At 40.9% G+C, this 27,569-nt stretch overlaps 2 protein-coding genes across 3 annotated transcripts; one reads left to right on the top strand and one right to left on the bottom strand.

Moving 5' to 3' along the window:
• Nucleotides 1–741: 741 nt before the first annotated feature.
• On the bottom strand, nt 742–16,584 carry LOC133127442 (interferon-inducible GTPase 5-like). Of its 2 annotated transcripts, XM_061240360.1 has the most exons (4): nt 16,472–16,568; nt 9,234–9,305; nt 2,097–2,665; nt 742–1,918 (listed from the first exon to the last, which is right to left on the bottom strand). In XM_061240360.1, exons 3-4 carry the CDS (start codon nt 2,656–2,658, stop codon nt 1,293–1,295), a joined length of 1,188 nt encoding a protein of 395 aa, XP_061096344.1. In that variant the 5' UTR covers nt 2,659–2,665; nt 9,234–9,305; nt 16,472–16,568; the 3' UTR covers nt 742–1,292. The 2 variants fall into 2 exon arrangements, with proteins under 2 accessions (XP_061096344.1, XP_061096335.1); XM_061240351.1 differs by lacking the exons at nt 742–1,918; nt 2,097–2,665; nt 9,234–9,305 and adding exons at nt 9,690–10,131; nt 10,685–11,648 and having other exon boundaries at nt 16,472–16,584.
• An 8,162-nt stretch (nt 16,585–24,746) lies between these two features.
• Nucleotides 24,747–27,569, top strand: LOC133142303 (urokinase plasminogen activator surface receptor-like). Its single transcript, XM_061263452.1, has 5 exons — nt 24,747–24,804; nt 25,206–25,325; nt 25,991–26,134; nt 26,445–26,558; nt 27,253–27,569. The coding sequence occupies exons 1-5, from the start codon at nt 24,756–24,758 to the stop codon at nt 27,441–27,443; spliced, it is 618 nt and encodes a 205-aa protein (XP_061119436.1). The 5' UTR covers nt 24,747–24,755; the 3' UTR covers nt 27,444–27,569.

Here is a 27,569-nt window from a genome sequence, read left to right as displayed (position 1 = left end):
TGGTTTTTAGGCCTCTGCTGATGCTTTCTTCCCCACCTGAGTGTCTAACATATTTCTGTGGTGTGCCATGTCCCTGTCTCGCTGCCAGCACTCTCGCACCATCCTCACTGAGAACTGATGAGTGTACCCGCATACCGCCCCCCTCAGTGAAACCCATTTTCCCAGATGCTAAAATGCCTTGTGTGTAATGACAGTAGAGTGAAATTTGATATTTTTCCCAAATGTTAAGGCTTTTGGATTTGAGACAAAAATGTTTATGTAAAATATTTAAATATTTAACCATATTCGTCTCATATTCATCTTTTTATCTGAAATGTAAATTCCTTCAGTCGGCTATATTGCAAATATAACTAATATACCTTTATAGTGTCCTAATATCACTCCTTGTTGATACCCTTTGTCTTGTTTTAGACAACTGGGTAGCTGCATTGGGGGTTAGCTGAATTGTTATGGGACATACAGAGCGTTTAATTCTTTAAATTCAGTTCCTGACGTGACTGAAGTGAAGACAGAATTGACCCCAGCCGTGCTTGTTGTTGTATGTTTGGGATCCGGGCAGGCTCCACTGTGCGTCTCGGATCTGGGATGGAGTGAAGAAGACCTCGGCTCTCTCTGAGTACAGACAGCCACTTTCCTAGCGTCCACACAAGCCTCTGCACCTAACGGTGGATCACCATGGAAACGGGACACCAAGAGGAAACACCAGAGACGTATTTGAGGAAGAGGGAACCAGATTTAGGCTTGTTTTCCACAAACTTTACTCACTCTTATCTTTCAGAAAGTTAGAATACAGAAAAAAAGGTCAAACTCAAGTTCATAACAAATGAAAATGGGCAGAGATAGACAGAATTCATACATAAATATAAACCCATAGGTAGATTATATTGGTTACAGATCGAGTTACTTGGGAGATTCATTCGTTTTATTTAAAAGAAATATACCAGAATAAATACCAGCCCCAATGAATGTCCCATAATACCAAAAGACATGGATACATTTCATGAGATGTAGATCATTTTCATTATGTAAAATGAACAATCCTGTTAAGTATTTGTCCATGGTGTCTCGTTACAAAGATTGCTTGCTTGCGGAGGATTGTCTCCTGCTTAGTCTAATCAACTGTACGTCGCTCTGGATAAGAGCGTCTGCCAAATGCCTGTAATGTAATGTAATGTAACAAACAGTACTACATATTGCTCAAAAATATACAACCTAATTTCTATGAGAACATCTTCATCAAGATCAAAGGCACTAGTACAGAAAGGCACTTGAACTGCAGAGAAGTAGTTTCTTCACACCTCTGTCTGCAAAGCTCTCATCAGGACGTTTTGTGCATCCTCTGCCAGCTCATTCAAGCAGCTTGTCAGCATCCTGTGGGTGGTGGCGAACGAGATTCCCGCGGCCGCCATGGAGCCGAACACCGGGATTGTGCTGGCCCAGTACTCCAGCAACATTAACCCTGCTCCGGCAAATTTGGTGAGCAACTTGATGACCACATCGCCCGATATCTCCTTGTTGAGGGGGGATGTGAGGACCGCTTTCAGTTCCTCCAGAGGTACGTTCGTTTTGTCAGAGAGGTTTTTCAGGGATTCATCATCCAGGCCAAAAGCCTGGTAATAACTGCTGAGCTCTTTGACCAGGATGCCAACATCCACCACCACAGATAGACCTGGGATGGGTATGGCTGCCACGGTGCCTGACAGCAGGGACACCTTCCATATGTTGGTCTGCAGGGCCTCTTTCTTCTTCTTGTTGATGTCCAGGGTGATGTTGGGCAGTGACAGAAGGAGGACACGTTGCTTGTGCTTGGGCAGCTCTTTCTCCATCGTCTCCTCCAGCTTTGGGAAGTCGTAGAGCTGCAGGTCAAAGCTGGAGATAAGGAAGACCGTGGGAGATGCCACCCCATTTTCCAGGAGGCCTTATGAAATAGAACATAGAGTACTGTTACAAAACAAACAAGATTTCAATGTTCAGCTGTTGCAATCTTCTTACTGTGTAATATCATCCCAAAAAAATCTAACTAGCTACTATCTAAATGTTCCCTATGGAAAAGTTGTAGAAGAGGGCGCACAAAACATCTCACATTGACCCGTTACCTTTCATGCAGTCTTCCCGAATTATACTGAGGGTTTTTTCCTCGTCAAAGTCCTTCTTCCTTTTCTCTGCATGTATGCTGTTGTCAATCTTTGAGCGAACAAAGTAGAACCTCTTCTTCATGCGTTGGATCTCTGTGGCCAGCTGCACATTGTTGACTTTGAAACGTTCTGAGATGATGATGATGAAGAAATCATAGCGTTTGAATTCTACTTTTTCAAGGTACTCGTCTGCTTTGAAATTGGGTGTCCCAATCCCGGGAAGGTCCCACACTTTGACTTTGGGATATTTAGGGTGGGGGTACACGGTTGGCTCCATGGTGGTCTCAACCACGCCGGTTGGAGCTGCGCCCTCGTCTTCATCCCCCAGACCCCGGAATGCATTGACAAAGGTGGACTTGCCAGAGCCAGACTCTCCAGTGATGGCAATATTTAGTTCCACACGGTCAATCTGCTCAAAGTAGTCCTGGATCTTAGCCACGGCTGAAGTCAAGGTCTGGTTTTCCAGTGCATCCCTGATCTCCCTCACCTCATCCTCATCAATAATGGCATAATCGTCAGCCATGGTCAAGCTATTGAGAAAACATAGAAACAAATACCATCACATATGCACACATAGTATTTTTTTCTTGACGCCACGATTCTTTATAATGAAACAATTCATATATGGCTGAACTGCACACTCAGCTTTTATTTACGCTATTTTTATACACTTTGATTTCACCTAGGAGAAATAACTACCTTTTTTTTTTTTTAATATAGTGGGCTCCAGAACTAATGGCACCCTAAATAAAAATTAAGAAAAAAGGCTGCATAAAAACAACACAAAGAATAAATTATCGTGTCGTGAAAAGATATTTGCCCCCTTCCTGATTTCCTCTGTGATTGCATATTTGTCACACGGAATGGTTTCAGATATTTAGCCAAAATGTAATATTAGACAATGGGAACCTGAGTAAATAAAAACAAAAACACATTTACTATTTAATTAATTTAATGACAAAAAACACCCATATCACTCCTGTGAAAAAATAATTTCCCCCTTAATCTTAATAACTGGTTGCACCACCCTAAGCAGCAATAGCTGCAATCATATGCTTCCTTTAATATGATATAAATAATTAATTCAGACAAATTCATAGATCAAAGAACAATCCGGAAGAGATGGGGGGGAAAAGAAGTTGTTGAAATATCAGTTTGGAAAAGGTCACAAAGCTATTTCTAAGGCTCTAGGCCACCGAAGCACAGTAGTACCAAATGGAGAACACTTGGAACAGTGGTAAATCTTCCAAGGAGTGACCAGCCTGCCAAAATGAGTGATACCTCATCCAGGTAGTCACAAATGATCCAAGAACACCCAAAGACCTGCAGGCCTGTCTAGTCTCAGCTAATATTATTATTCATGACTATACTGTAAAGAAAAGAGACTGGGCAAAGGGATTCATGAGAGACTAGCCAGGTGGGAAGCACAGCTTACCAAGAGAGGCATCAATTCTCATCTCACTATTGCACAAAAAGCCCATGGATGATCCCAAAGCATTTTGGGATAACGTTCTCTGGACAGACCAGTTAAAAGTGGAACTTTTTGAATGATACGTATTGTTTGGTGTAAAGCTAATACAGCATTTCACAGTAAGAACATCATGCCAAAAGTAAAGGTACTGTGATGGTGTGTGGATGTTTTGCTGCCTCAGGATCTGGACAACGTGCCCTTAATGATCTGAAACCATTCAGTGTGACAAATATGTGATAAAAGAGGAAATCAGAAAACAGGCAAATACTTTTTCATGGCACTGTATATGTTCTGTTCAAACTGATGGAAAATTATATACTTTTATTTCAATACATTTACTCTCACGTTTCAATGTTTTTATTAAGTAATCTCATTTTTTTCTGAAAACCATGAACAGATTATTGGCACCCCTAACAATTATTGTAAATAAAATCAACAAAATTAAATTGATAATACAATTTTACTTCATTTAGTTAATCTCAGTCTGACGGAACTGCAATGGTCTCCAGAATTGTTGGCACCCTTGATAAATATTCACAAAAAATGCTGTAAAATAGAAAAATTGTTAGTAACGTAAGTTTTATTTTCTAAACATGTGTAAAGCAGTGTGCATTATTAATCATTCAATGGAAGCAAACAAATAAAAGAAAAAAATTTTAACCCCACAATTATTGGCTTTTCAGAATCATCGATATTCTTGGGATACCCCCCTCTTCAGTTCAGACCGCAGGTTTTTCATGGGATGTAAGTCTTGAAACTGAGATGGCCATTGCAGAATTCTGATGCATGTTTGGAATCATTGTCCTGCTGGACAATCAGCTGATGACCAAGTCTCAAATTCCTGGCAGAGGCAACCAGATTTTCTGCAAAGGGTTCCTGATACTTTGTTGAATTCATTGTGTCATTGATCTTAAATAGTGCCCCTGGACCACTGGCAAAACATCAACGGCCTTCCAATGACTTTCAAGGATCAATAGCCTACAATTCAAGGATCCTTCGCAGCATAGTTTGAGAGACAACAATTAAAAAGAGGCTTGAATGTGTGTGTTCACCAGGTCTGTAGGTCTCTTGCCATCTCTAAGAACACAAAAAAAATAATTTCATTCTCTAAACATGTATTCATTTAGACAGTAAAGCTGCATGTCAGAACTTTTTGTAGTTAAGTATTCACTTTTTTAACGATTCATTTTATAAATTGGCCTTAGCAAGACCCAACAAAATCATTAGCGTGACATGACACCAAATGAGAGCTTGAGAATCAATTATAATATAATTTGTTGTACTGGAAGTACACTGGCGAGAAATCACAGGGAGTTGACATGTTTTGCCCAAAACATTATCAGGTGTTGCTGGCGTTTTTGGTGGTTTTATACAAGTTATTTAGTATTTGCTGTGTTTGTCATGGATCTGGTAGGCATTCGGCTAGGTTTTCCAGACATTACCTTTTTGTGCCGCTAGATAGCGCCATTGTCGCATTCTGGCTTATTTTAGTAATTAATTCCACTTTGGCAATGAATGGCGATTATTATCCATCTATGGGATCGGATTACTGACCAAGGCTAGCTTCGTGCTTGTCTATTTAAGCCCTGTTTCTCTTTGAATCGGCATTCATCATCGCACGTTATTTTATGTTCATTTGTGCATTAAGTGAGGTGTGACTGACTATTCTTTATTACCTATTATGACGAAGTCTATGGGAGCTAAACACGTAGCAATTCTCCGTCAGTTTAGGGTAAGCTCTTCACTTTTCTTCACTTTCACGTTTTATTTTTGTGCACAAATGTTAGACACAGGACCGGTGGAAGACAGAATCCCTCAGGGAGTATGATACTCCGTTCGCAGATTTCTACGGTCTACGCCAAGGGCTAGATTGTTGAGGTTATTTTGCCCTTGTTCCACATGCTTTCTCATTTTCTATTTGTCCACACAGTTAACTTCCGCCTTGTTCAAAAGCTACTTTTGGGAAGTAAGGAGCTTTAGGTCGAGTTAATGTGGACCTAGGAGTTCTGAGACCCGTTGGTAATTAAGATTGGTTCAGATTCCCTATAGTTTTGATGAAGCGTAAGGGGTGGCTAATATTTCCTCTATCCGTAGGTGGATATTGTTCTCGGTGACATTACGTGTCTTTCCAATAGAATGCGATCTCCTAGCATGGCAGCCGTCTAAACATTTACTTTGGGAAAGCGAGGTATTTCGTTTGGTCACTTTTGAAATGTTTTCGTGGTTGTGTCGTCTTTGTCGGTTATTGGATATACAGCACTAAGTCGCTATTCGCAACTGGTGGCGGATGGTGTAGGTAGGTTACGTTCGCATGAACCCCATATCCGGGGGGCTTATGCTTTTTGTTTTCTTAGTGCTGATCTGTTATGTGTTACACTCGGGTTAATGACACGTGTTTTGGAGTGTTCGCCCCTCTCGTCCGAGAGCTTTGCGAATCTCCGTTAGCCCAGGGCTCTATGTGGGGGACCCTCGGCGCTGCTTGTGTATCTCGTGTAAATGTGTTTTTGTTAGTGCGTTGAGTTCACCCAGTAGTTGACGCATTCGTAAGTCTCCTGTTTAGTCAGATGAGCCGAGCTGAGCGTCTGGTGAAACTCTGAGGTTGTTGGCTTTCCCTTTCCCTTAAAGCCAAGTTGTGTATATGGTCGTGGGCGGATCGCCCCTCTCCAATTGAGAGCTTTGCGAAAGTGCTTAAACTCGGGAGTCGGAAATAGACTCTCGCCGCCGTGCATGTACACGTCCTACCCCCTGATTAGGATTCCTACTGCACCAGTGGAACTAGGGGGGTTATTTGTTTAATGTATCTCCTTTTTGAAAGTAACCCTGCGTCGTCAGGTGAATTAAATTGTAAATATTGTCGGTTATTATATTATATTTTATTGGGTTTTGGTAGATTTTCACGCAGGACAATCACTCCAAACATACATCAAAATCCAAACATAAATGGTAAAGTGAGAACAACATTCTGCAATGGCCATCTCAGTGCCCAGGCTTAAATCCCATCAAAAACCTGTGGTCTGAATTGGAGAGGGGAGTCCATCAGCAGTAACCCAAAGATATAAATGATTCTGAAAGGTTCTGCATTGAGGAATGGTCAAAAATCCTTCAGAATGTGTTCTCTAAACTTATCACAGATTATAGGAAAATGCTCATAGTTGTCATCTTTGCCAGGGTTGTTTGCACAAAGTATTTAACCAGGGGTGCCAATAATTTTCGGGCATTTTTTTAAATGTAAGACTTTACACATGTTGGAACTGTTGGCACACTACTTTACCCATGTTGGAAAATAAAGCGTACGTCCATAACTGCATATTTATCAAGGGTGCTAATAATTCTGGAGCCCACTGTACATAAACTGATTTTTAAGTCTGTGCTTTAACTGCATTGACTTATTTGGTCGTCATGTTGAGTGACAACAGCAACAAAGTCCAAATGCAAATTCCACACCTAGAATCAACCGTTTACCTTTTCTTAGCTTTGTGCATGAACTAATGATAATCCATCCATCCATCCATCCATTATCTTAACCCGCTTATCCTGAACAGGGTCGCAGGGGGGCTGGAGCCTATCCCAGCATACATTGGGCGAAAGGCAGGAATTCACCCTGGACAGGTCGCCAGTCCATCGCAGGGCACACACACCATTCACTCACACACTCACACACTCACACACTCATACCTATGGGCAATTTCGACTCTCCAATCAGCCTAGCCTGCATGTCTTTGGACTGTGGGAGGAAACCAGAGTACCTGGAGGAAACCCACGCAGACACAGGGAGAACATGCAAACTCCACAGAGAGAGGCCCCGGCCGACCGGGATTCGAACCCAGGACCTCCTTGCTGTGAGGCGGCAGTGCTACCCACTGCACCGATAATGATAATGATAGCCTAAATAACGGTAACTTCACATTTTGTAATTCTTTGATAAACTTACCTAATGCTGCTCTTCTGCCGATTTAATTTCACGGAATAAGCACTTTAGCTCATGTTTCCGTCTTTTATGTTCTATTGCATACCATGGGTGAAGAGGGGAAACGGCTGAAGCTTTCTATCCTAGTGTCTAACGTATTTCTGTGGTGTGCTAGGGCCGGGCTCTGCCCCCCTGTTCTCCCTGCTTCCTGGTGACCGGGGACACCCCCAGGATGTGGTTACAACGGTTTAAACAGTATTTCCAGGATCAATGAGTAAAGCTATCTGTATCCCGAATGTGAAGCCTCCCAAAGTGCACCGGATTGATGCGTTTGACCGTTAGATTTCCTGAAAATATTTGTTTCATAAAGCAATAAAAGATCGGTTTGAACCTCATCGCCAAAGTGAAATCATTCGTTATTATTCCATACTAGCCTACACACTGGCATTGAGAGTCTAGTTGTTTTTATTGTTATACACTCAGTGAGCACTTTATAAGACTTCTGCTGCTGTATCCATAGATTTAAACCTTCAATATCTGTTTTGGGCATTTTTAGTTAAAACACATATTAATAACAAGTTTTAAAAGACCAATTCAGAAACATGTAAACAGAAGGGCGGCCTGTAGTGTAGTGGTTAGGGTAAATGACTGGGACACGCAAGGTCGCTGTTTCTAATCCCGGTGTAGCCACAATAAGATCTGTACAGCTGTTGGGCCCTTGAGCAAGGCCCTTAACCCTGCATTGCTCCAGGGGAGGATTGTCTCCTGCTTAGTCTAATCAACTGTATGTCGCTCTGGATAAGAGCGTCTTCCAAATGCCAGTAATGTAATGTAATGTAAGTGAGAACTAGTTCATCCACAAACCGACATGGAGGAATCAAGATTTACCAGTGAACAATCATTTAATACTTTAGAACAATTAATAGTGTAAGCTGGATTCATGAACAACAGCTCTGACTGCATATTTCTTTCATGTTGCCCAGGTTACAATGTAATTTGATCATGTACTACTGTATGTACTGTATATAACACTGAAGCCAAACAACAAAGGCTGTTTACAAACAACTTTTAAGTGTTCAGGGAAATCAAATGCTGGATAACCAAAAAATGTCCTCTAGCTTAATGAAAGTAAGACTGATGTGCTATTGTTTGTCACCACAGACACTACTAACAGCCTTGCACATAACCATGGTCCTCTCTCCCTGTTCATTAAAACACATGCAAGGAATCTGAGTGTGATTTCTGACTCTGCCTTCTGCTTTGACACACACACAGATCAATGCAGTTGTTGAATGCAGTTTCTTCCACCTCAGAAACATTGAATCAAGCCAATCCCTATCAGCCAAAGACTGACAAGTGGATACTGTCATTATACATCAGCGTCAGTCAGTCCTCCCAACTTCCCCAACAACTGGTTGAAGACGCGGCTGCCAGGCTTTTAACAGGCACCTGAAAGAGTGACCATATCGCTCATGTACTTGCATCTCTCCACTGTCAAATTGTCTGGTCCCTCCCTACCTCTGACCTCCTTTTCTGATACTCCAGCTCCAGATTGCTCAGATCCTCTACCCAACTACTCTTGTCAGTTCCACGTCTGTGGCTTAAACTGAAAGGGGATCTAGCCTTTTCAGTGGCTGCCCTGAAGCTGTGGAACGCTCCGTCACTCCATGTCAGAACTGCCTCCACTATTCCAACACTTAAATCCCATCTGAAGACCCACCTCTTTTCTCTGGCTTTTGGAGACTATGTTGTTGTGTCCTTGTCTCTGTTTTTGTATGATGTCAATTGTAGTCTGTAAAGAAAAAGTCATGAAAAACAGTTCAGTTTCAGTTCGGCAGCCTGTCTCAGCACGATTGTACTTGTATTGATCTTTAAAAAAATTTTTTTTTAACAATTAACAAAAAATGTTTCCCTACTCGAGTAGTTGACAGCCCTAGCCACAATGACATCACAAGAGGAAACAGACACAAAAGCCACATTCTTGTTTTGACCTTTTGCTGACAGAACTGGTTCCACAGGCCACAGTCAGAAAAGAAAAGTGGTTGGGCTACATGTACTACTGTATGTACAGCATGGAACACAGAAGCCAAACAACAAAGGCTCTTTGAAAACACTTTTTAACTGCCTCAGTGACATCAAATGCCGGATGACCAAAGACAAAGTCGACGCTGGAAAATGTCTGTGTTCACGATCGTTTATTGCTGTACAACAATGTGCAGGGCTAATTCAATCCCATTTGCAGTTTTAATACATAGTCCTCTGTAGGTTTCCCCTCCCAGAATCACCCAGCCAAATCCCCGGGGTCACATTTGGCTCCCTTAGTCCGCATAAAAATATCCTGGATCCGGAACGTCCTCTCGGGTGTCGTCTGCCCCATCCAGAGCTCTGTGCATCACTCTCTCGGCGTCCTCACGCAGGTCCTTGATGGCAGACTTCAGTAGGCTGTACGAGGCCATGAAGGAGACGCCCCCTGAGATGATGTTGCCCAGCACTGGGATCCGACTCTCCAGCAGACCAGACAGGACCTGCTGGCCCAATGCCACCTGGGACAGCATGCCCTCCACAGTCTGCATTGAGAGCTCCCTGCCGGAGGTGGAGCGCACCTCTCCGTAGAGCTCCTGCAGAAAGGTGAGAGTGCAGTCAGAGGTGCCGTCGGTGGAGGAGACGGGAAACAATAAGCAAAGGACACTATGAACACCGTATAAAATAAACACCGCAGGTAATGAGCTATGTTCCATGCTCATGAAATTGGGGGGAAATGGGAAATACACATTAGAAATGATCAGAGTTCGGGTCTTTTGGTGTTCAAACTAAATAGCAGGACGCTACAAGCTACAAGTGCCGTAAGAAATGACATTTTAGCAGGAAGGAGCAAGAAATAAAAGCAAGAAGTAGTAGTAGACAACAATAGACTTCAGGGAAATACTGTATCCAAACAATAAATGCATAGCTGGGTTTTGCCATGTTTTAGTCAATGGCATGAATAAGAGTCATGTAATTGTGTAATTAATGTGTAATTGTGTTGTGCTTTTGTTTTGTATTGAATTTAATGTGGTAATCTCTACTTGCTCCTCCCTTGGCCAGGGCTCCCTTGTAAAAGAGACTCACCTGGTTAAATAAAGGGAGAAATAAATGAGTAAAGAAGAGGATCGAGCTTTGAGCTATGGTTACCTGATAGGATTTTCCCGTCATGTTGGCCAACCGGAGCAGGGAGTTGGTGTCCAAGCCGAAGCTACGCTGGAAGGACTGCAGGGTGCTCATAAGCATGGGCACGCTGCTGTGAACAGCGCCCCCTGGCGTCGCGGCACTCAGACAAGCCGCCATCGCTGTCTGCCACACGCTCCCGGCCAGCGCCTGCTGCTTCCTCTCCAGCACGGCAGCGGTGAGGTTGGGCAGCGCCAGCAGGAAGACGTGCCTCTTATGACCCTCCAGCTCCCTCTCCAGGGTCTCGTGCAGCAGGGCGAAGTCGAAGCGCTGCGGCTGGAAGCAGGAGAGCAGGAAGACCTGGGGCTGCCCCGCCCCGATCCTCTGCAAGCCAGCCTTACAGTCGTCTCGTATCTCCCTCAAAACGGCCTCTTCGCTCAAGCCCTTACGCCCCCTCCTCCGGGCAGAGGCCTCCAGGTCGTTGTCCACCTTGTTGCGCACAAAGTAGAACTTCTTCCCTGCCTGCGCCACGCAGCTGGCCAGTGTCACATGACACTCCCTGAAGCGCTCTGACGCCACGATGATGAAGAAGTCGTACTTGGTCAGCCCCACGTCCTCCAGATAACGCTGAGGTTGGAAAGTGGGCGTCCCGATGCCCGGCAAGTCCCACAAACGGACGGTAGGCGCAGTGGGGTGGTCGTATGCTATGATCTCCTGGGTAGTTTCTGTCACACCGGTCTTTGCCGCCCTGGGGTCATCATCATCAGCGATGCCTCTGAAGGCGTTGATGAAGGTGGACTTCCCTGAGCCTGACTCCCCCGTAACCGCGATGTCCAGTGTGGAGGACTGCCGTTGTCCCAGCATGCTTTGCACCTGTGCCACCACCTCCGTCACCACTCGTGACTGCAGCACACTGCTCATCTGCTGGATCTCCCCCTCGCTGATTGTCTGAAGCCTTGCCATCGTTGCTCTCTACCCCCTTAAAGAAGCACTAGAAACACATTGCCACAGGTTCAGATCTATAGCGCTGGAGACGGAAGCATTCATTCCGCAGGGGAATGTAATTGTTTTCTTCACAAGCACATTTAGCGGGAAAATTCAATTGCCAAAGGAAAAAGAAAATTGCATATTCTGTGAATCGTTAATTTAATCCAGCGCAGTGACAAATGCAGACACGCTACTTGATTCTTTCATACAGAGTACACACTCACGCACGCGCACACACATACTTGCTGTGAGTAAGGCACACACAGAGGCCGATGCAGAGAAGGATAAGGCCAGAGCTAAAGTATGGATTCCAATGTCTGCATGTCTGTAGAATTGAAATGGCAAGAAGTAGAACTGTTTTCGGTAACATGTGAAGGGTGGAAAATATCCTTATTATGGCTGAAAGTATGTCATTACTGCTACAAAATTTGCAGACCTTCCATGGGGTCCAGGCACTAAACTTCCCAAGGACCACGAGGAGTTGCATGTTCTTGTGTGTGTGCGTTTTACTCTCTTATATATTTCAATGAGTCCAGATGGGTGAGCTTTGCCTGTCCATTAACCTCCCCCTTGAGTTCCCTTGACCGCTCAAAGCGTTAGATAAGACTAAATGATTATTTCTGATTTACAGCCTGTTTTTGTAATGTTGGTTAGAGGTTGATATGTGCTTATTAAGTATTCTGTATTCAACTATTTACTATTTATGTATTTATTTACATAACTCTATACTTCCATATCCAACATTAATATCCACTTATCAAGTTTTTTTAGGACACCATTTGAACAGTTAAAAATATCCTTGTTTCTGAACATACAGTGCATCCGGAAAGTATTCACAGCGCTTCACTTTTCCCACATTTTGTTATGTTACAGCCTTATTCCAAAATGGATTAAAAAAAAAAAAATTCCTCAAAATTCTACAAACAACACCCCATATTGACAACATGAAAGAAGTTTTAGAAATTTTTGCTAATTTATGAAAAATAAAAAGCTAAGAAATCACATGTACATAAGTATTCACAGCCTTTGCTCAATACTTTGTTGATGCACCTTTGGCAGCAATTACAGCCTCAAGTCTTTTTGAATATGATGCCACAAGCTTGGCACACCTGTCTTTGGGCAGTTTTGCCCATTCCTCTTTGCAGCACCTCTCAAGCTCCATCAGGTTGGATAGGGAGCATCGGTGTACAGCCATTTTCAGATCTCTCCAGAGATGTTCAACTGGATTCAAGTCTGGGCTCTGGCTGGGTCACTCAAGGACATAAAAAAAAAATTAAAAAAAACTTTTTCACATTGTCATTATGGGGTATTGTGTGTAGAATTTTGAGGAAAAAAATGAATTTCATCAATTTTGGAATAAGGCTGTAACATAACAAAATGTGGAAAAAGTGAAGAGCTGTGAATACTTTCCGGATGCACTGTATACACTCAGTGACCACTTTATTACAGTATGTTGACCTATACACCAACTCCTTAATATCGAGTCTGCCAATCGTGTGGCAGTAACGCAATGCATAAAAGCATGTGAACATGGTTAAGAGTTATTGTTCAGGCCAAACATCAGAATGGGGAAGAAATGTGATCTAAGTGACTTTGACCAGATTGTTAGTGCCAGGCGGGGGTGGTCTGTGTATTTCAGAAACTGCTGATCTCCTGGGATTTTCACACACACAACAGTCTCTAGAGCAGCGGTCAGGCCCAAGGGACTCTGTAAATAATTTCTGTGGCACCCCAAAATGTGGCATAAGAGAAAATGATTAGAAATTATTAGCGGTTAATTTACGGTTCTTATTTTGTGTGGTGACTAATGTTGTTATGTTGTTTAAAGGCGGAAATGATTCAAATCTGGCATTGTCACTCAGGGCGCTGGTCAGCTTGCTGGCTTCCCCTGGTACTGTGGCACTATGTGGCTGTAAAGTAATTTAACCCCAGGAGCATACACCATTAACCCCCACCGTCTCCGCACCCATACAGGCATGTGGGGAAAGACTCAGGCATCGGTTTTCTTGAGAAGCTCTCGTGTCCCAGGGTTTACTCAGGCCTCCAGCCGTGAAACTTGTTACGAGAGGGGAAACATCCTTTACGGCACGGGAAGGTTTCAGAGAGCACGGCCTGTTGGGCCCATTATTCCCTTCGACCCCCCTTCCTTACACCCTCCCTCTCACATCTCCCTCATTCCTCAGTTTCCCTGGAAGTATGCATAAAGCATCGGATGTTTCATGACAAAGTCAGTTTAGATAATATTCATGTTTGGTATTATTCTGATTGTTTCAGTGCGACTGGTGCAATGGTTTTATTTCTGCAACAGCAAACCCTGGACATCATAACCAACCAGGAACCAGGGAGCAACTGTGTGGAGCTCTGCCCCAGTGAAAGCCATGTGCCTCAACCCCCCTGCGTTTCCTGGGGAGGCGTGGCTCCAAATTCCAGATGGGTGACCCATTTTTAGGGTTAACATCAAAGGCCAGATTTCGGATTTAAGGACAGTAAACTAAGCAATCTGGGAGAATGCAATCAGACTCCCGTGCACACCGTGCACGTAATTTCTATGTACAGGGTGTCTGTAGCCAGACTCCCGTATGTAGCTTTTATTACAAGGTATGACTTTTAAGACTCCGTAATTTGGTTTCCTTCTAATGTTTTTGTATTGTATTTGGAACTAGTGTGTAATTACGTATGTAACCTGCCTGGTAAAATAAATTCTTAAAACTTGATCTGTGTGGTTTCGCTTACTGACACTCAATGTTATACAGGGAATGCTTGGTTTACCCCCTCAAACTGGTCTAGGGAGGATGAATATCTATGCTTAATGTATCACGGCGTATAGCACCCGTAGACCTATGATGGTAAATCCCTCACCTCCGCGTGGTAGTTCATTCATGTCGAGCACAGCCGTAGCTAGGTTGGTCTGCTTGGGTCCCTAGGCTGTAAACCGATATACCCAAGAGTAGCTATTCCTGCGACCTCTGTAATGACTATAGATATCTAGTCAGTTCGTCAGACGTGCACATAACGCGCAATGTGACATGCGGCGGTACCAGCAGAGGATTGTTCATTTACATTACATTTATATTTTTGTCATTTGGCAGACGCTAAGCGATTTACAAATGCATAGGTTCTACCACAAGTCAAAGCATCACATCCAGAACTAGGAAAAATACACATGGAGTGCTGTTCTAAACATATAGTCGTCATCATAAGTGCAATTTTTTTATTTTATTATTGTTATTATTATTATTATTATTATTTTTTTATTTTTTTTGGGGGGGGGGGGGGGGGGTTAGACAAGGATAGGGATCTCAGAAAGGAGGGGCGGGGGAAATCAGGAGGGAGGACTAAGGTAGAGTTTGAAAAGGTGTGTTTTGAGTCTGCGTCGAAATAGGGGGAGGGATTCTGCGGTCCTGACAGTGGTAGGCAAGTCATTCCACCACTGAGGAACCATAATGGAAAACAGGCGTGAACGTGCAGCTCGACCGCCAGGTGCACGTAGAGAGGGAATCATAAGGCGACCAGAGCTGGCAGACCGCAGTGGTCTAGCTGGGGAGTAGGGACGAGTAAATCTCAGTACAGGATTCCTATAGCGATCAAGTCAAAATTATAAATACGACATCTACCAAATGTGGACAACTAATCACAATTATTATTCAAATGGAGTCAGATAAACGAAGGTGAATGTATTGGCCCTATTGCGGAGATTCTTGGTCAGCCCGGACCAGTGAAGAGCGGAAGGCAGAGTGGTACTACTGCCTTTGTATCATGGTTTATTTATTGGCTGATCTAGAATCTCCGCATAGGGGCCACTCATTTTTAACCTAATTAGTATTCTTTCAGCAACACCAGAAGGACAAGCACGCCGATACCTTCAGCCCTCGCTAAATTCCGTCGTTGGGTTAGCGTGGGGTTTTACAAAACAAATTCATAGTGTTAGCAGATTTGTATTACAACCTGCGCCTAAGGTATATCTGCATATCATTTTCGGGTGCTGTGTAAATAGTAATCATGTACAGGTAATAGTAATAGTACAATAGAACATTATGTAACCTCAACCGTGTCCAGTGATTGCTGGTTTGTCACACTGAACAAGCTGCACTGTATCCTATTCAATCAATATTTGCTATTAGCTGACGAACAAGTAAGCACAAACATTACACTAGTTATAGTGATAGCTGAAACTGTGTTTTTGAATATAAGAGTTATTAAAGCTGAGGACAATGTTGGTATTCTCAAATCCCAGCCTATGTGTTTTGGAAACTTAAGCTTCCAAACTTCCAAACTTCCTATCAAGGTTGTTATGCGTGTTTGTGTGTATCCAGTTAATTTGTTTGGAAGTTTGCATTCATTTCCTTTATAGCCAGTAAGAAATGTACTCTAGGGTGTAATACGTTGTTTAGCATAAGATATAAATAATTTCAGAACTTATTTACACCTTTTCTGTGAGAAAGGCAGAAATGAGAGCAAATGCTATCGCTTGAGTTTACCACCAAATAGTCCAGCGACAGGATATTTTGTACAAAGTTATTCGCAACATCGTGTAGCCTATGATAATCCCGTTTACAGAAACATACAAAAGACGAATACACGTGCAGCACAGACACATTGTGTTAACTGCGGTGATTCGTAGGATATAAATTAAAAAGATGATTAGAATAAAAAAGTATTTAAATCTGCTAAGCGAAAGGAACGAATTAATATTTATGTCAACTAGCCTACAGTTGACATGGTTCACGAACCACATCAGAGTCGCCCAATGGAAATATAATCACTAATTTCCTCCACAATGCCGTCCAATGTATCGACTATTGAGTTATAAAATAAGACTTTGCTTACCTGGGTGTTGGAAAAGCGTTGAAACCTATCGAGCTCTTATCCCTCGCAGTCGGAACTGAAAGTAGCCTTAAAATGAAACTAACCAATAGGCCTACAAGTTCAGTAAATACAATATTTTGTGTCACGCTGCCCTCTATGTGTGAATACATGTCTTTACTCTACATTTCAGATCGGCTGACGGAGAAACCTGTTTTTTTATTTATTGTTTTCCTCATCTTTAAATGAATACATGCATACAGATACACACAAATTAAAGAAAAACACGTATAACAGAAAAAAGTTTAAATATTTTCTTTATTATTATTATTATATATATAATACAACTGTCTCGGATGGCAAAAACATGTTGCGGTGAAAATATTTAACCAAAAACTGTATTTTTAGTTCTTGAGATTAAGAACGTCCCCTACAGGCCAAAAATAAATAATAATTAGCCTACCTCGTCTAGCCTACCTGGTTATAAGCACAATCATAGTAAATGAAATATCGTACAATTATTCATAGCTTTAACAGCTTTACAGTTATCAGTGGTACTGTTCAAACACACTTAAAATGACAATAAAAAGTGGTTTCCCATGAAAAAATCTATATTTGTGTGAAATTTAGCATATATAATAATTACTTTTTTAGTTTTATTTCTATCATAGACATACTATCCAAACAATATAACAGAAGGGGAATTCTGAATAGATCATCGATTTGCAAAAAGTCTCAATAAACTGTTTTATAATGCAAAAATTGTGTCAAACAGTCTCAGAGTCAGTTATACGAAATAACAAAGGGCATCAGAGTCCTTCTGAATTTTCTTTCAGATAAAATGTTCTGGGCAGGATCTACAGATAATTCTAAGTTAGACATCTCTACCCTTGTCAGATACATATGTGGAAGCAGCCACCCTTCAGCTGGCATCACTGTAAACTAGGGGTAGTTTGAGTTAGATGATCATTCTAGATTTAAATAAAGGTTCTAAACATAATACCTCTATTATTGCTTTTTAAAGATAAAGCCCATATCTCCTACAGGTACATCACAGGAGTAGAGAAGTGAGATGGAGGAGAATGGCAACATTGTGTAAAACGCTCCTGCTCATTGAATTAGCAACATTGTGTAAAACTCTCCTGTTAATTGAATTAGCAACATTGTGCAAAACTCTCCTGCTCATTGAATTAGCAACATTGTGTAAAACTCTCCTGCTAATTGAATTAGCAACATTGTGTAAAACTCTCCTGCTCATTGAATTTGCAACATTGTGTCAAACTCTCCTGCTCATTGAATTAGCAACATTGTGTAAAACTCTCCTGCTCATTGAATTAGCAACATTGTGTAAAACTCTCCTGTTAATTGAATTAGCAACATTGTGCAAAACTCTCCTGCTCATTGAATTAGCAACATTGTGTAAAACTCTCCTGCTATTTGAATTAGCAACATTGTGTAAAACTCTCCTGCTCATTGAATTTGCAACATTGTGTCAAACTCTCCTGCTCATTGAATTAGCAACATTGTGTAAAACTCTCCTGCCCATTGAATTAGCAACATTGTGTAAAACTCTCCTGCTCATTGAATTAGCAACATTGTGTCAAACTCTCCTGCTCATTGAATTAGCAACATTGTGTAAAACTCTCCTGCTCATTGAATTAGCAACATTGTGTAAAACTCTCCTGCTCATTGAATTAGCAACATTGTGAGTCAAGGAGCTGACTCACAAGACGGATGATATCAGAAAACCAACTGTCAAAATTAAAGATTCTTTTATTTTTTATTTTTTATGAATATCTCTATTATTCTATTATTTCTTATCTGCCTGATGGCTGGCAGAAACTGTTTAAGTGTTTTAAAATGTATGACATAATACAAGTGTCTTAGATGACAAAAACCTTTTCTAGTGATATTTAAAAAAATATTATGACTGTTTTCGCTAGAATATATGTTTCTTGAGATTAAGACCAGAGATTCAAATCCCGTGGAGTGGACAAAAATAAATTGCCAAGATTTTATCAGGAAAATTAAGTGAAAGCTAAAGGAAAGTTTGAACCCCGATAATGAGGAAAAATACAATAAGAGATGAAATTCCAGACAGCCTACTGGATTTAATAAAAAAACAAATGGATTTTTCCACAGAAAATTAAAGAGTGATCTGTTTATCTCTTTCATAAATATCCTATTAAGCTCAAGAGATGGTACAGCATAGGTCAGTCATGAATATATTACAAAGTTGATGAGAGGGAATGAAAACCTACAAGATGGTAGATCACCAGGAACAGCGTTTGGAACTGCTGCTGCTGGACGTTATGTGGTCATTATGATTGTTGGTGATTGGTGGGCTAATGTTCATTTATACACTTTTATTTTAGTTGAAGCAGAGAGGTGACAATTTGGGGCAGAGACCAATGGGGTATTTCAAGTGGCCATTGGTGGGCCATGATGAATTTATGCATGATGTTTGGTGTACATGTGAATTGTGCATGATGTGTGTTGCTGAGTGGTCCTGTGTAACTTGGTTTACAGGTCATGTTAATAGCAACACAGTATATAGTGACTTGATATCAGAATGTTGTTTTTGGAGAAAGATGTTGCAATGTGCCACTGAATATTTTCACATACCTGTCCTCAACCCATCACCTCTACTGCTGTAACCACAATCTGCATCTAGCCCTCATCCTGCAACGGTCAGCAGCCTGCTGAAACCAGCTAAAACCATCTTGAGATTTCACTCAATCATTCGCTCCTCATCTCCACAACACACTGTCCCTGCTGTCTTGTAGTTTATTACAGTCATTTAGCAGTTAAACACGTTTTAATTTCGTTATATCCAGAGTTACGTTCCACGTTGTATGTGTCTGTCTGTTTCCCCCCTTAAACTCTACAGGTGAAACCATCAACCATTTCCATTTGCTGTCCCTGCTGTCAATCATCATTATGCTGGTCCCGCCTCCACCAATCACGTCCCTCGTCTGTTTACATAAGCTGCGTGTTGGCTGTCCCACGTAGGCTATGCTAGGCTTGGTGGCTCATTTGATTGAGAACCCTGTCGATGTATGTTGTTTATCTGTTCTCCTACTTGTGTGAATGTGCTTGTCCATGTATAGGCCCTGGGGCAGGTAAGACAGAGGCCTCTATACACTGTTGCTGCACGTAGGGTGAACAATTGTTTAGACACCTTAAGAAAGGGGTGATTGCCACCTATGTAATTTTGGGTTAAATCTGTAAATAGCACCTCCACTGTACTTTTGTAAATAGACTTTTATTGCACCTCAATTCTGGTCTGTTTGATTACTTTCACCCCATAATGCGCAAATATATCCTCCCGGTCATTTTATTTAATTATTATTTTGTTGCGTACTCCCTCCTACCCCTGGACGCCTGAGAAACGTAACATCCAGCCATATACTGATAAATTAGGTTTTCTTCTGCAACACACCTTGTGCTGTCCTGAATTTTTTTAAATTGTCTGTATAGAGCTGTTTTGGTGGCTTTGGTTTTTTTAAAGTCAGTGTATCCATAAACTGTATTTATGGATAAATAAAATGAAGCACAATCATAAAAAATACATTTAAAACTATAAAACCAGGTGCAACTGAACAGTTAATAAAAATGACTCACTTGCGATAGGAGATGGCACACAGTGATTGGAGGAAGGATTTAATAGCTTGCACAACACACCTTGTCCTGTCCTGGGAAAACATACCTTATTTTGACTGAGATTAACTAAGTTAAGTAAATGGTATTGCCAATTTAGCTTTCTTTCATTTTATTTACAATAATTTGTATGGGTGGCAATAATTTTGAAAAATTAGATTACTTAATAAAAAAAAACATTGTAAAAGCTCTCTGTGTTAACATGGTCAGCTCTCTGTGCTAACATGGACATCTCTCTGTGTTAACATGGACATCTCTCTGTATTAACATGGTCAGCTCTCTGTGCAAACATTGTCAGCTCTCTGTGTTTACATGGACAGTGGCGAAACTTAAGTGGAGAGAATACAATCGTGAACGAAAGGGAAAGGGATCGCAGAGCAAAATAACAAGTTAATAACTAACTGACTACCTAATTTATAAGATCAACATGGTTCTCAAAAGGTATGGAAAGGCTTTTGGCTCGGTCTAAAATATTTTGCGGTCATTCACCCCCATTGCATGGTGATAACAAAGCATTTTCTGGAACCTTATGCTATTGCACTGTAATGTAAGCATTACCTCGAACCTTCTGTGGAGATGGTCAGCACCTTTTTATGTTTTTGATGCACATATTTGTTTAGCAAATGAACATATATTTCTATCCTGTTAAAAGCAGAAAGTGCGGGAGAGAGTAAGCAAAGGCACAAAATCAGTATTCAAAGTTTTTACGCGACAGGGATAAATACAGTTGAGGTGTGTCACACATGCTTATGGAGTACATTTTGTTTCTATTGGACGAAAATAAAAGGCTGAACAACCAGCTGAACTGGAAAAAGCTTTGTTAAAAACGTCTTGATGACGTCTAAAAATTGTACAAAGTCAAAACAAACCCATTATTCTTGCACCAACGCAAATATGCAAGTCTTCCCTACTCTGTCATAGTTGTATTAAGAAGATACAACTATGACAGAGCTGTTCACATTGTGAATTTGCTTTTGCTGATGGAGATTGAGAACACTATCGGAAGGTCAGAATCAATATGGGTCCACAGGTGCTGGCTACATTCACAGACCCTCCACTGATGCGTGATGCCACTAGAAGCAACATTTATTAATAGCTCACCTCCGCTCAGTTGAGATAATGATATACTACATGTTGAGCATTTATATTGAGTGCTAAAGCTCCATGCACCACAACATAAGCATTCAAAACTATGTAAATTCAGGCTATCCGGCCACAAGACTTCAGCCGACATTGGAACGTGGCCAGGGTCCTGATCTATTTGATAAGTTATAAAATGTACTGTATCTTTATTTTGTCGTGGCTCAAAACCAGTGGTGGCACAGATGGTGCAGTGGGTAGCACTGCCACCTGACAGCAAGGAGGCCCTGGGTTCGAATCCCTGTCGGCCAGGGCCTCTCTGTGTTATATAACCACTTATACTATAAGACATAGAAAGTTATATAACAAATCAGGTAGTGTTAATTGATGTTTAGTGAGCCAATGTATTAGAGTAACCTATAATTAACTACTTCATTTTTATCCACCAAGAATCTCTTCCAAGTTCTTCTGGCTTACTACTGGATCAGTTTGCACCAGTGGGTTGCATTGCATGCATGAGATCCAGGTTTTGATCTATCCACCTATTATCTTAACCCGCTTACCCTGAACAGGGTTGCAGGGGGGCTGGAGCCTATCCCAGCATACATTGGGCGAAAGGCAGGTCACTAGTCCATCAGGGTACTCCAGTTTCCTCCCACAGTCCAAAGACATGCAGGTTAGGCTGATTGGAGAGTCTAAATTGTCTGTAGGTATGTGTGTGTGAGTGAATGGTGTGTGTGCCCTGCGATGGACTAGTGACCTGTTCATTCCTGCCTTTCGCCCCAATGTATGCTGGGATAGGCTCCAGCCCCCCTGCAACCCTGTTCAGGGTAAGCGCACTAGATTGTCACTGATAAAGCCTGATCTTAGCCAAGTGATGGATTCACATAAAAAAAGTTCATATACAGTCAGTCAAAAAAGTTGCAGTCGTCCCTTAAGAAGTTTTTCTGTTGATAAAACAGTGCTTGTCCGGAATTACAGGGGAAGGGAAGGAACAAAATGGATAACAGGAAAAATCAGCAAGGTACTGGGATCAGTTACTTACATGGTGGAGATACATGGTGTGTCTGTAAAGCGTCATGCAAATCATTTGTTTCAAAAGTAAAAAAAAAAAACAAGAATATAATAAGAAATGTAAAATAGAAGCTCTAAAATTTGCAAATGTATTTTCTCATTGTGAGATGCCAGATGAAAGGATACAGGATACCGGTTTAGCAGGGTGAATGACCGCAAAATATTTACTGCAACTGTAGATCCTGTTCTCTTGTGGGTTTTTTTTGGAATTAGACACACCCTACCACATTGTCTGGTGTCATGTTCTGAATATTTAACCTGCCTGTTTGAGACCGAGCCAAAAGCCTTTTCATACCTTATGAGAACCATGTTGATCTTCTAAATTAGGTAGTCAGTTAGTTATTTACTGGTTATTTTGCTCTGCGATCCCTCTCCCTTTCGTTCACGATTGTATTCTCTCCACTTACCTTTCTCCACTGTCCATGTTAACACAGAGAGCGGACCATGCTAACACAGAGGGCTGACCATGTTAACACCGAGAGCTGTTCATGAGAGCTGTTGTCAATGTAACTAAACCATTACCAAACTCTGGGACTGAGATGGAGCCACAGCCGACAGAGACTGGAGTGTGTACTTGCCCAGTACGGATTGTTAGCCACCACAGAGACTGATTTTATGAAGAGAAATTGAATTGTTAAAGACAACAGTTTAAAAAAATTATAATAAAATTTTGAATGACATTATGTAGTATAAAAAAATTAAAACAAACCATGTCTGTTCAGTAGTATTGTCTACCTGATGGACATGACAGGACAGATGTTTTAACAGTTTTAAACGTCTTATACTGTATACTTCGTGCAGATATGCTTACAAGATTCTGTATCCTCATCGGAGGCATCGTAGTTTTGCAAGAAGTGATGTTACCCGGATACAAATGGCCGATTGTTCAAAGTACAAATGTCCCATGTGCACATGTGCTCTTATGGTCTGTACCTTGATCATTATTAATTAATTAACCTGTTAAGCCCTAGCCGTATTTTCAGAAAAAACGCCTAAAAAGAAAAAGAAAAGATTGTGACTGTTACTATGCCTGAGTAAATTGGAATAAACCAAAGGAGAAATGTGAAATTTCTATCCTCGCCTGTTTTTCCCCCCTATCTGACAGAGGATAACACCATGCCAACAATGATTCCATGTAGAAAATTGCCATTGTTCATCTTCAGCAAGTCCTTGACTACAAATGTACCACATTTAGATAGAATTTGAGCAAAGGGCAAAGCCTCCACAAAGGTTTTAGTAAGGATACTACCAGGCGGACACTCAATTTGGCACAATTTGGCACAATTAATGTGCCAACTGGGTTATTTTCCACTTCCAATGGAAACTGGCTGGAAAATACAACTTATGTCCATTACAGGAGTCTATTGCCATCTACTGGAGCTTTTGGATATGGCACAGCCTTGTGCACAGTATAATATCCATTAAAAATACATGAATGTACAAGAAATGTATCATTTTGTCTCCAAATGGAGTAGTTTTATTATACCAACTAAATATGACATACAATAATATAATATCCAAATATAAAGTAAAAACGAATGCCAATGTGCAATATAAAATGTCCACTCCAATAATAGAATAACCAAATAAAAAGTGATCAATGTCAATGTGCAATTAGAAAACAAAAATATCACAATTAGTGTAAACAATGTACTCTTGAAAACAACTATTGCGCATTCAAATAACGTATACAGCAACAGTCTTTGCGTTTGCGTTTGCGGCTGCACTGGTGGCTGTTTGCCAGGTTTCAGGTTTCAGGCTCCACTGTAATCAAATATATCAGAATAGCATGTTATGGAGGATATTTTGTTCCTATTGGACAAATATAAAAGGCTGAACAACCAGCTGAACTGGAAAAAGCTTTGTTACTTACTATTGATGACGTTACAAAATTGTACAGCCACTCACACATGATAGGCACATTGCTATAATACATTAGTCAAAACAAACCCATTATTCTTGCACCAACGCAAATATGCAAAATCCCCATGTTTCAACATGCCCTCTGGTCATTTGTGCCCCGGTCTTCCCTACTCTGTCATAGTTGTATTAAGAAGATACAGATTGCAGATTTTGCATTTTGGAATATAATTGTCCAATTACGATTCATAACCGATATTGTATGTATTGTCATCCTTACTAGTCTTTATCAAGCGTGTGAACACTTTTGGAGGACACGATAATTACACTGTAACTGCATGTACTTCGGCAGACGCAGTTTCCTCACTGCACCCTGCCATATTCGGTATAAAATATAATAAGCTACAGAAACCATGCGCCCTGTTCAGTAGTGTTGTCTACCTGATGGACATGACAGGACAGATGTTCTGCAGTTTGAAACCTATTGCCCCAATTTACATGCACAATTTTAAGTTTCTATTCAGAGAAGTGATTTGAATCTATACCAGGGTCACGCCTTTACGCTCCTCAGATTCACAGTATATAAACGGTCGCAGTCTCGTTTTCATGGATTGCGCGTATAATACTGGACACAATGAAACTCCTATTCACCATTGCCCTGACGTGCGCACTCTTCTCCAAAGGTAATACCACTAAAACTTGCCCTCGTGACAGTTCGAAAGCAATAATGTAAACTGAAATTGTTGTCATTAATGGAATGTGGGATTTAGTTTAACATGTAGGCTACGCTGTCTAACACAGTATTCTCCTACAGACTATTGTTCAGCCCTTCTGAAATATTCACCCACTCAGTTCATGAAAACTGAGAAGCCTTTAGTCTAGGCTAGATTGGCTACTTCTGTTAAGATGCCAAATTCAGTTGAGGTAATTATTTTGTGTTATATTATATTTGGTGTTTATTGTCCTGATTTTAAATAGAACTTTTCATAAAGAGTGACATAGAAATGAGCTCGTACTTTAGAAGGGTCTGCAACTGTATATTTTTAAAGAATAAAATAAGTATTTTTTTCCAAATATATTTTAGCATACCCACTGAATTGTTTCGAGTGTGCAGCCACTGGTACTGGACCATGTTCGCAGACTCCAAGAACATGTCAAGCAAACCAGACCAAATGTGCCAGTTTCACAGCAGCAGTCACCGCGGGTGAGCTAGAACGACGACAAGATGTGCATGCTAGCAGGTGTTCTTTTACCAACAGCCTTTACTAAATCAGCTTATACAGTCACCCAAGGGGATATGGCCTCTAATTTGCACTTGGCATTTTTTCCAGGCATTAGTCTGTAGTGATTCCAAGCAGAATCATCTGAATTGTGATGAGGAGGATTTCAGTCTTTCAGTTTGTCATGGGTTATGTGTAAATAATTATGTGCAAAATATAGATTATTTTTGTCTACTGGTTTGGTTGATAAGGAAAAAGAGGACAAACAGGTTTGTTGAGGCTTGCCTTGAAGTGAAACACACATTAGAAATGATATAAACTCCTGAGGCCTGGCAAAAAAGTTAACATAAAGTTTTTTTGACATAAAATGGGTGACAAAAAATGTATGAGATTTAGACCAAAAACTCATGTCCCCTACAGGGTGTTTTATATGTAACAGGCTTTGATTTAGATTTTTTAAATATATATAAAAATCACTGCACTCATCCTCCATTTAAATAAGTGACACTGTATTGCGTTATTTGATGGCTGAAGATATACAACTCCCGGCGACAGCAGTGTTGCATATTTCACATGGAGACAAATTGTCTTTGTTGATTGTGATTTTTATTTTTGATCTTTCTTGACCCGTCTGCCTTTGGGTGTTTAGGAGGGATCCAGACTACTACAAAGGTGAAGTCATGCGCCATACCAGCTCAGTGTCTCAGTGGATCTTTTAACACTGGAATCTCTATGACAACTGTTGAGACCCAATGCTGTGAATCCAACCTGTGCAACAATGAAGAACCACCAGGTAAATATTCCATATTTACATTTTGACAAGAGAATTACAGGGTGCTAAGTGAAATTTTTGTTCAATGGTTTAATTTCCCTCATTAGGTAGCGGTTTACCTCTGAATTAACCAATGGCTGATTTATTGGTAGTCCGGTGATTCACAATTAGACATCAACTCCAAGCTCACATAACTTCAATGTTTACCATTTTACTTTTTTATTTTTACTTTATGTTATGGTTATGAAAAGGCAGAGCTCCCTGCGTCTTCTTAAGTCTCTTTTTGACTTAATGTCCAGAATTCACACATTATCTTATTGTCCTGTTATAGCATTACCAGAATCCAGCACCAATGGAAAAAAGTGTTTCACCTGTGCAGCCGATGATAACTGCACAAGTACTTTGGAGTGCCAGGGAAGTGAAGATCGCTGCTTTACGTTCACAGGTGAGAACTATCTTATCTTGTAATTTTATGCTGGGAATAGACATGGCACGAATGTAACTAAAAATATGGGCATTGATCATTATTAATTAATTATTAATCATTATTAACTAATTATTTGGGCATTGATGTTGTTTTGCATAAAGCAAACCAGAATGTTCTGACAGAATATTTTGGCGTAAAGGAAACCATTCTGTAAAAAACATCTTATAGCTGAAATGTATTGCATTGAAACCAATAAATACCACATTCAATCAGAATTATTCATTATACATCTGTTTTTAGTGATGAGGCATATTCCTACCCTTTACATGTGAGAACTTATGTCCACCTGGTAAATTATTATGGCTATAATAATTTGGAGGAGTTATTGAATTTGAATTGCAATAATATTAGATATTGGTTACTTAATCTGCAAGAGGTTAAAATGTAGCCCCTGTAGGTACCTTGGTAAAACAAATAATAATTCTGAAAACTGTACACTCAGTTTTGCAAACTGTGCGCTCAGTTTGCCAGACTATACCCTGGATCGGCAAACCAAATGCACAGATTGTAAAACCAAGAGTACAAATTACCATGTTAAATATTAACACAGAAATTTTAAATATTTTTTAACCTAGGGTAACTAGGGTAACTTTAGGCAGATGCATCAATATTATTTCTTGAAAATTACATTTTCTTCCCATTGTTTCTGAAGTGCCTGCAGTTGGGATGGTGAAGGGATGTGCATCCCGAAGTGTCTGTTCTGGATCCCTGATTGCTCAACTGGGAGCTGATGCGGGCCTGAACTGCTGTGAGGGAAACTTGTGCAACAACGCCCTGCGCATCGGACAGAGCATCCTCTTCCTCCTCCTGGTGCCTCTGGCCTCCTTCTTCCTCTTCAACTAAGCAGCACTTTGACCTGCACAGCCACCCTAACCCTCCTCGACTACTCGAGGATGGTGCAAATCAAATAAATTCATACAATGTTGGTTAAACTTGTTCAATTTGATTAAAACATTTTTTCTAATCAAA

The sequence above is a fragment of the Conger conger genome, chromosome 1 (assembly GCF_963514075.1).
Source record: "Conger conger chromosome 1, fConCon1.1, whole genome shotgun sequence".
Taxonomy (NCBI): Eukaryota; Metazoa; Chordata; class Actinopteri; order Anguilliformes; family Congridae; genus Conger; species Conger conger.
Note: the sequence above shows the minus strand (reverse complement) of the source record. Positions and strands in the feature narration are given on the sequence as shown.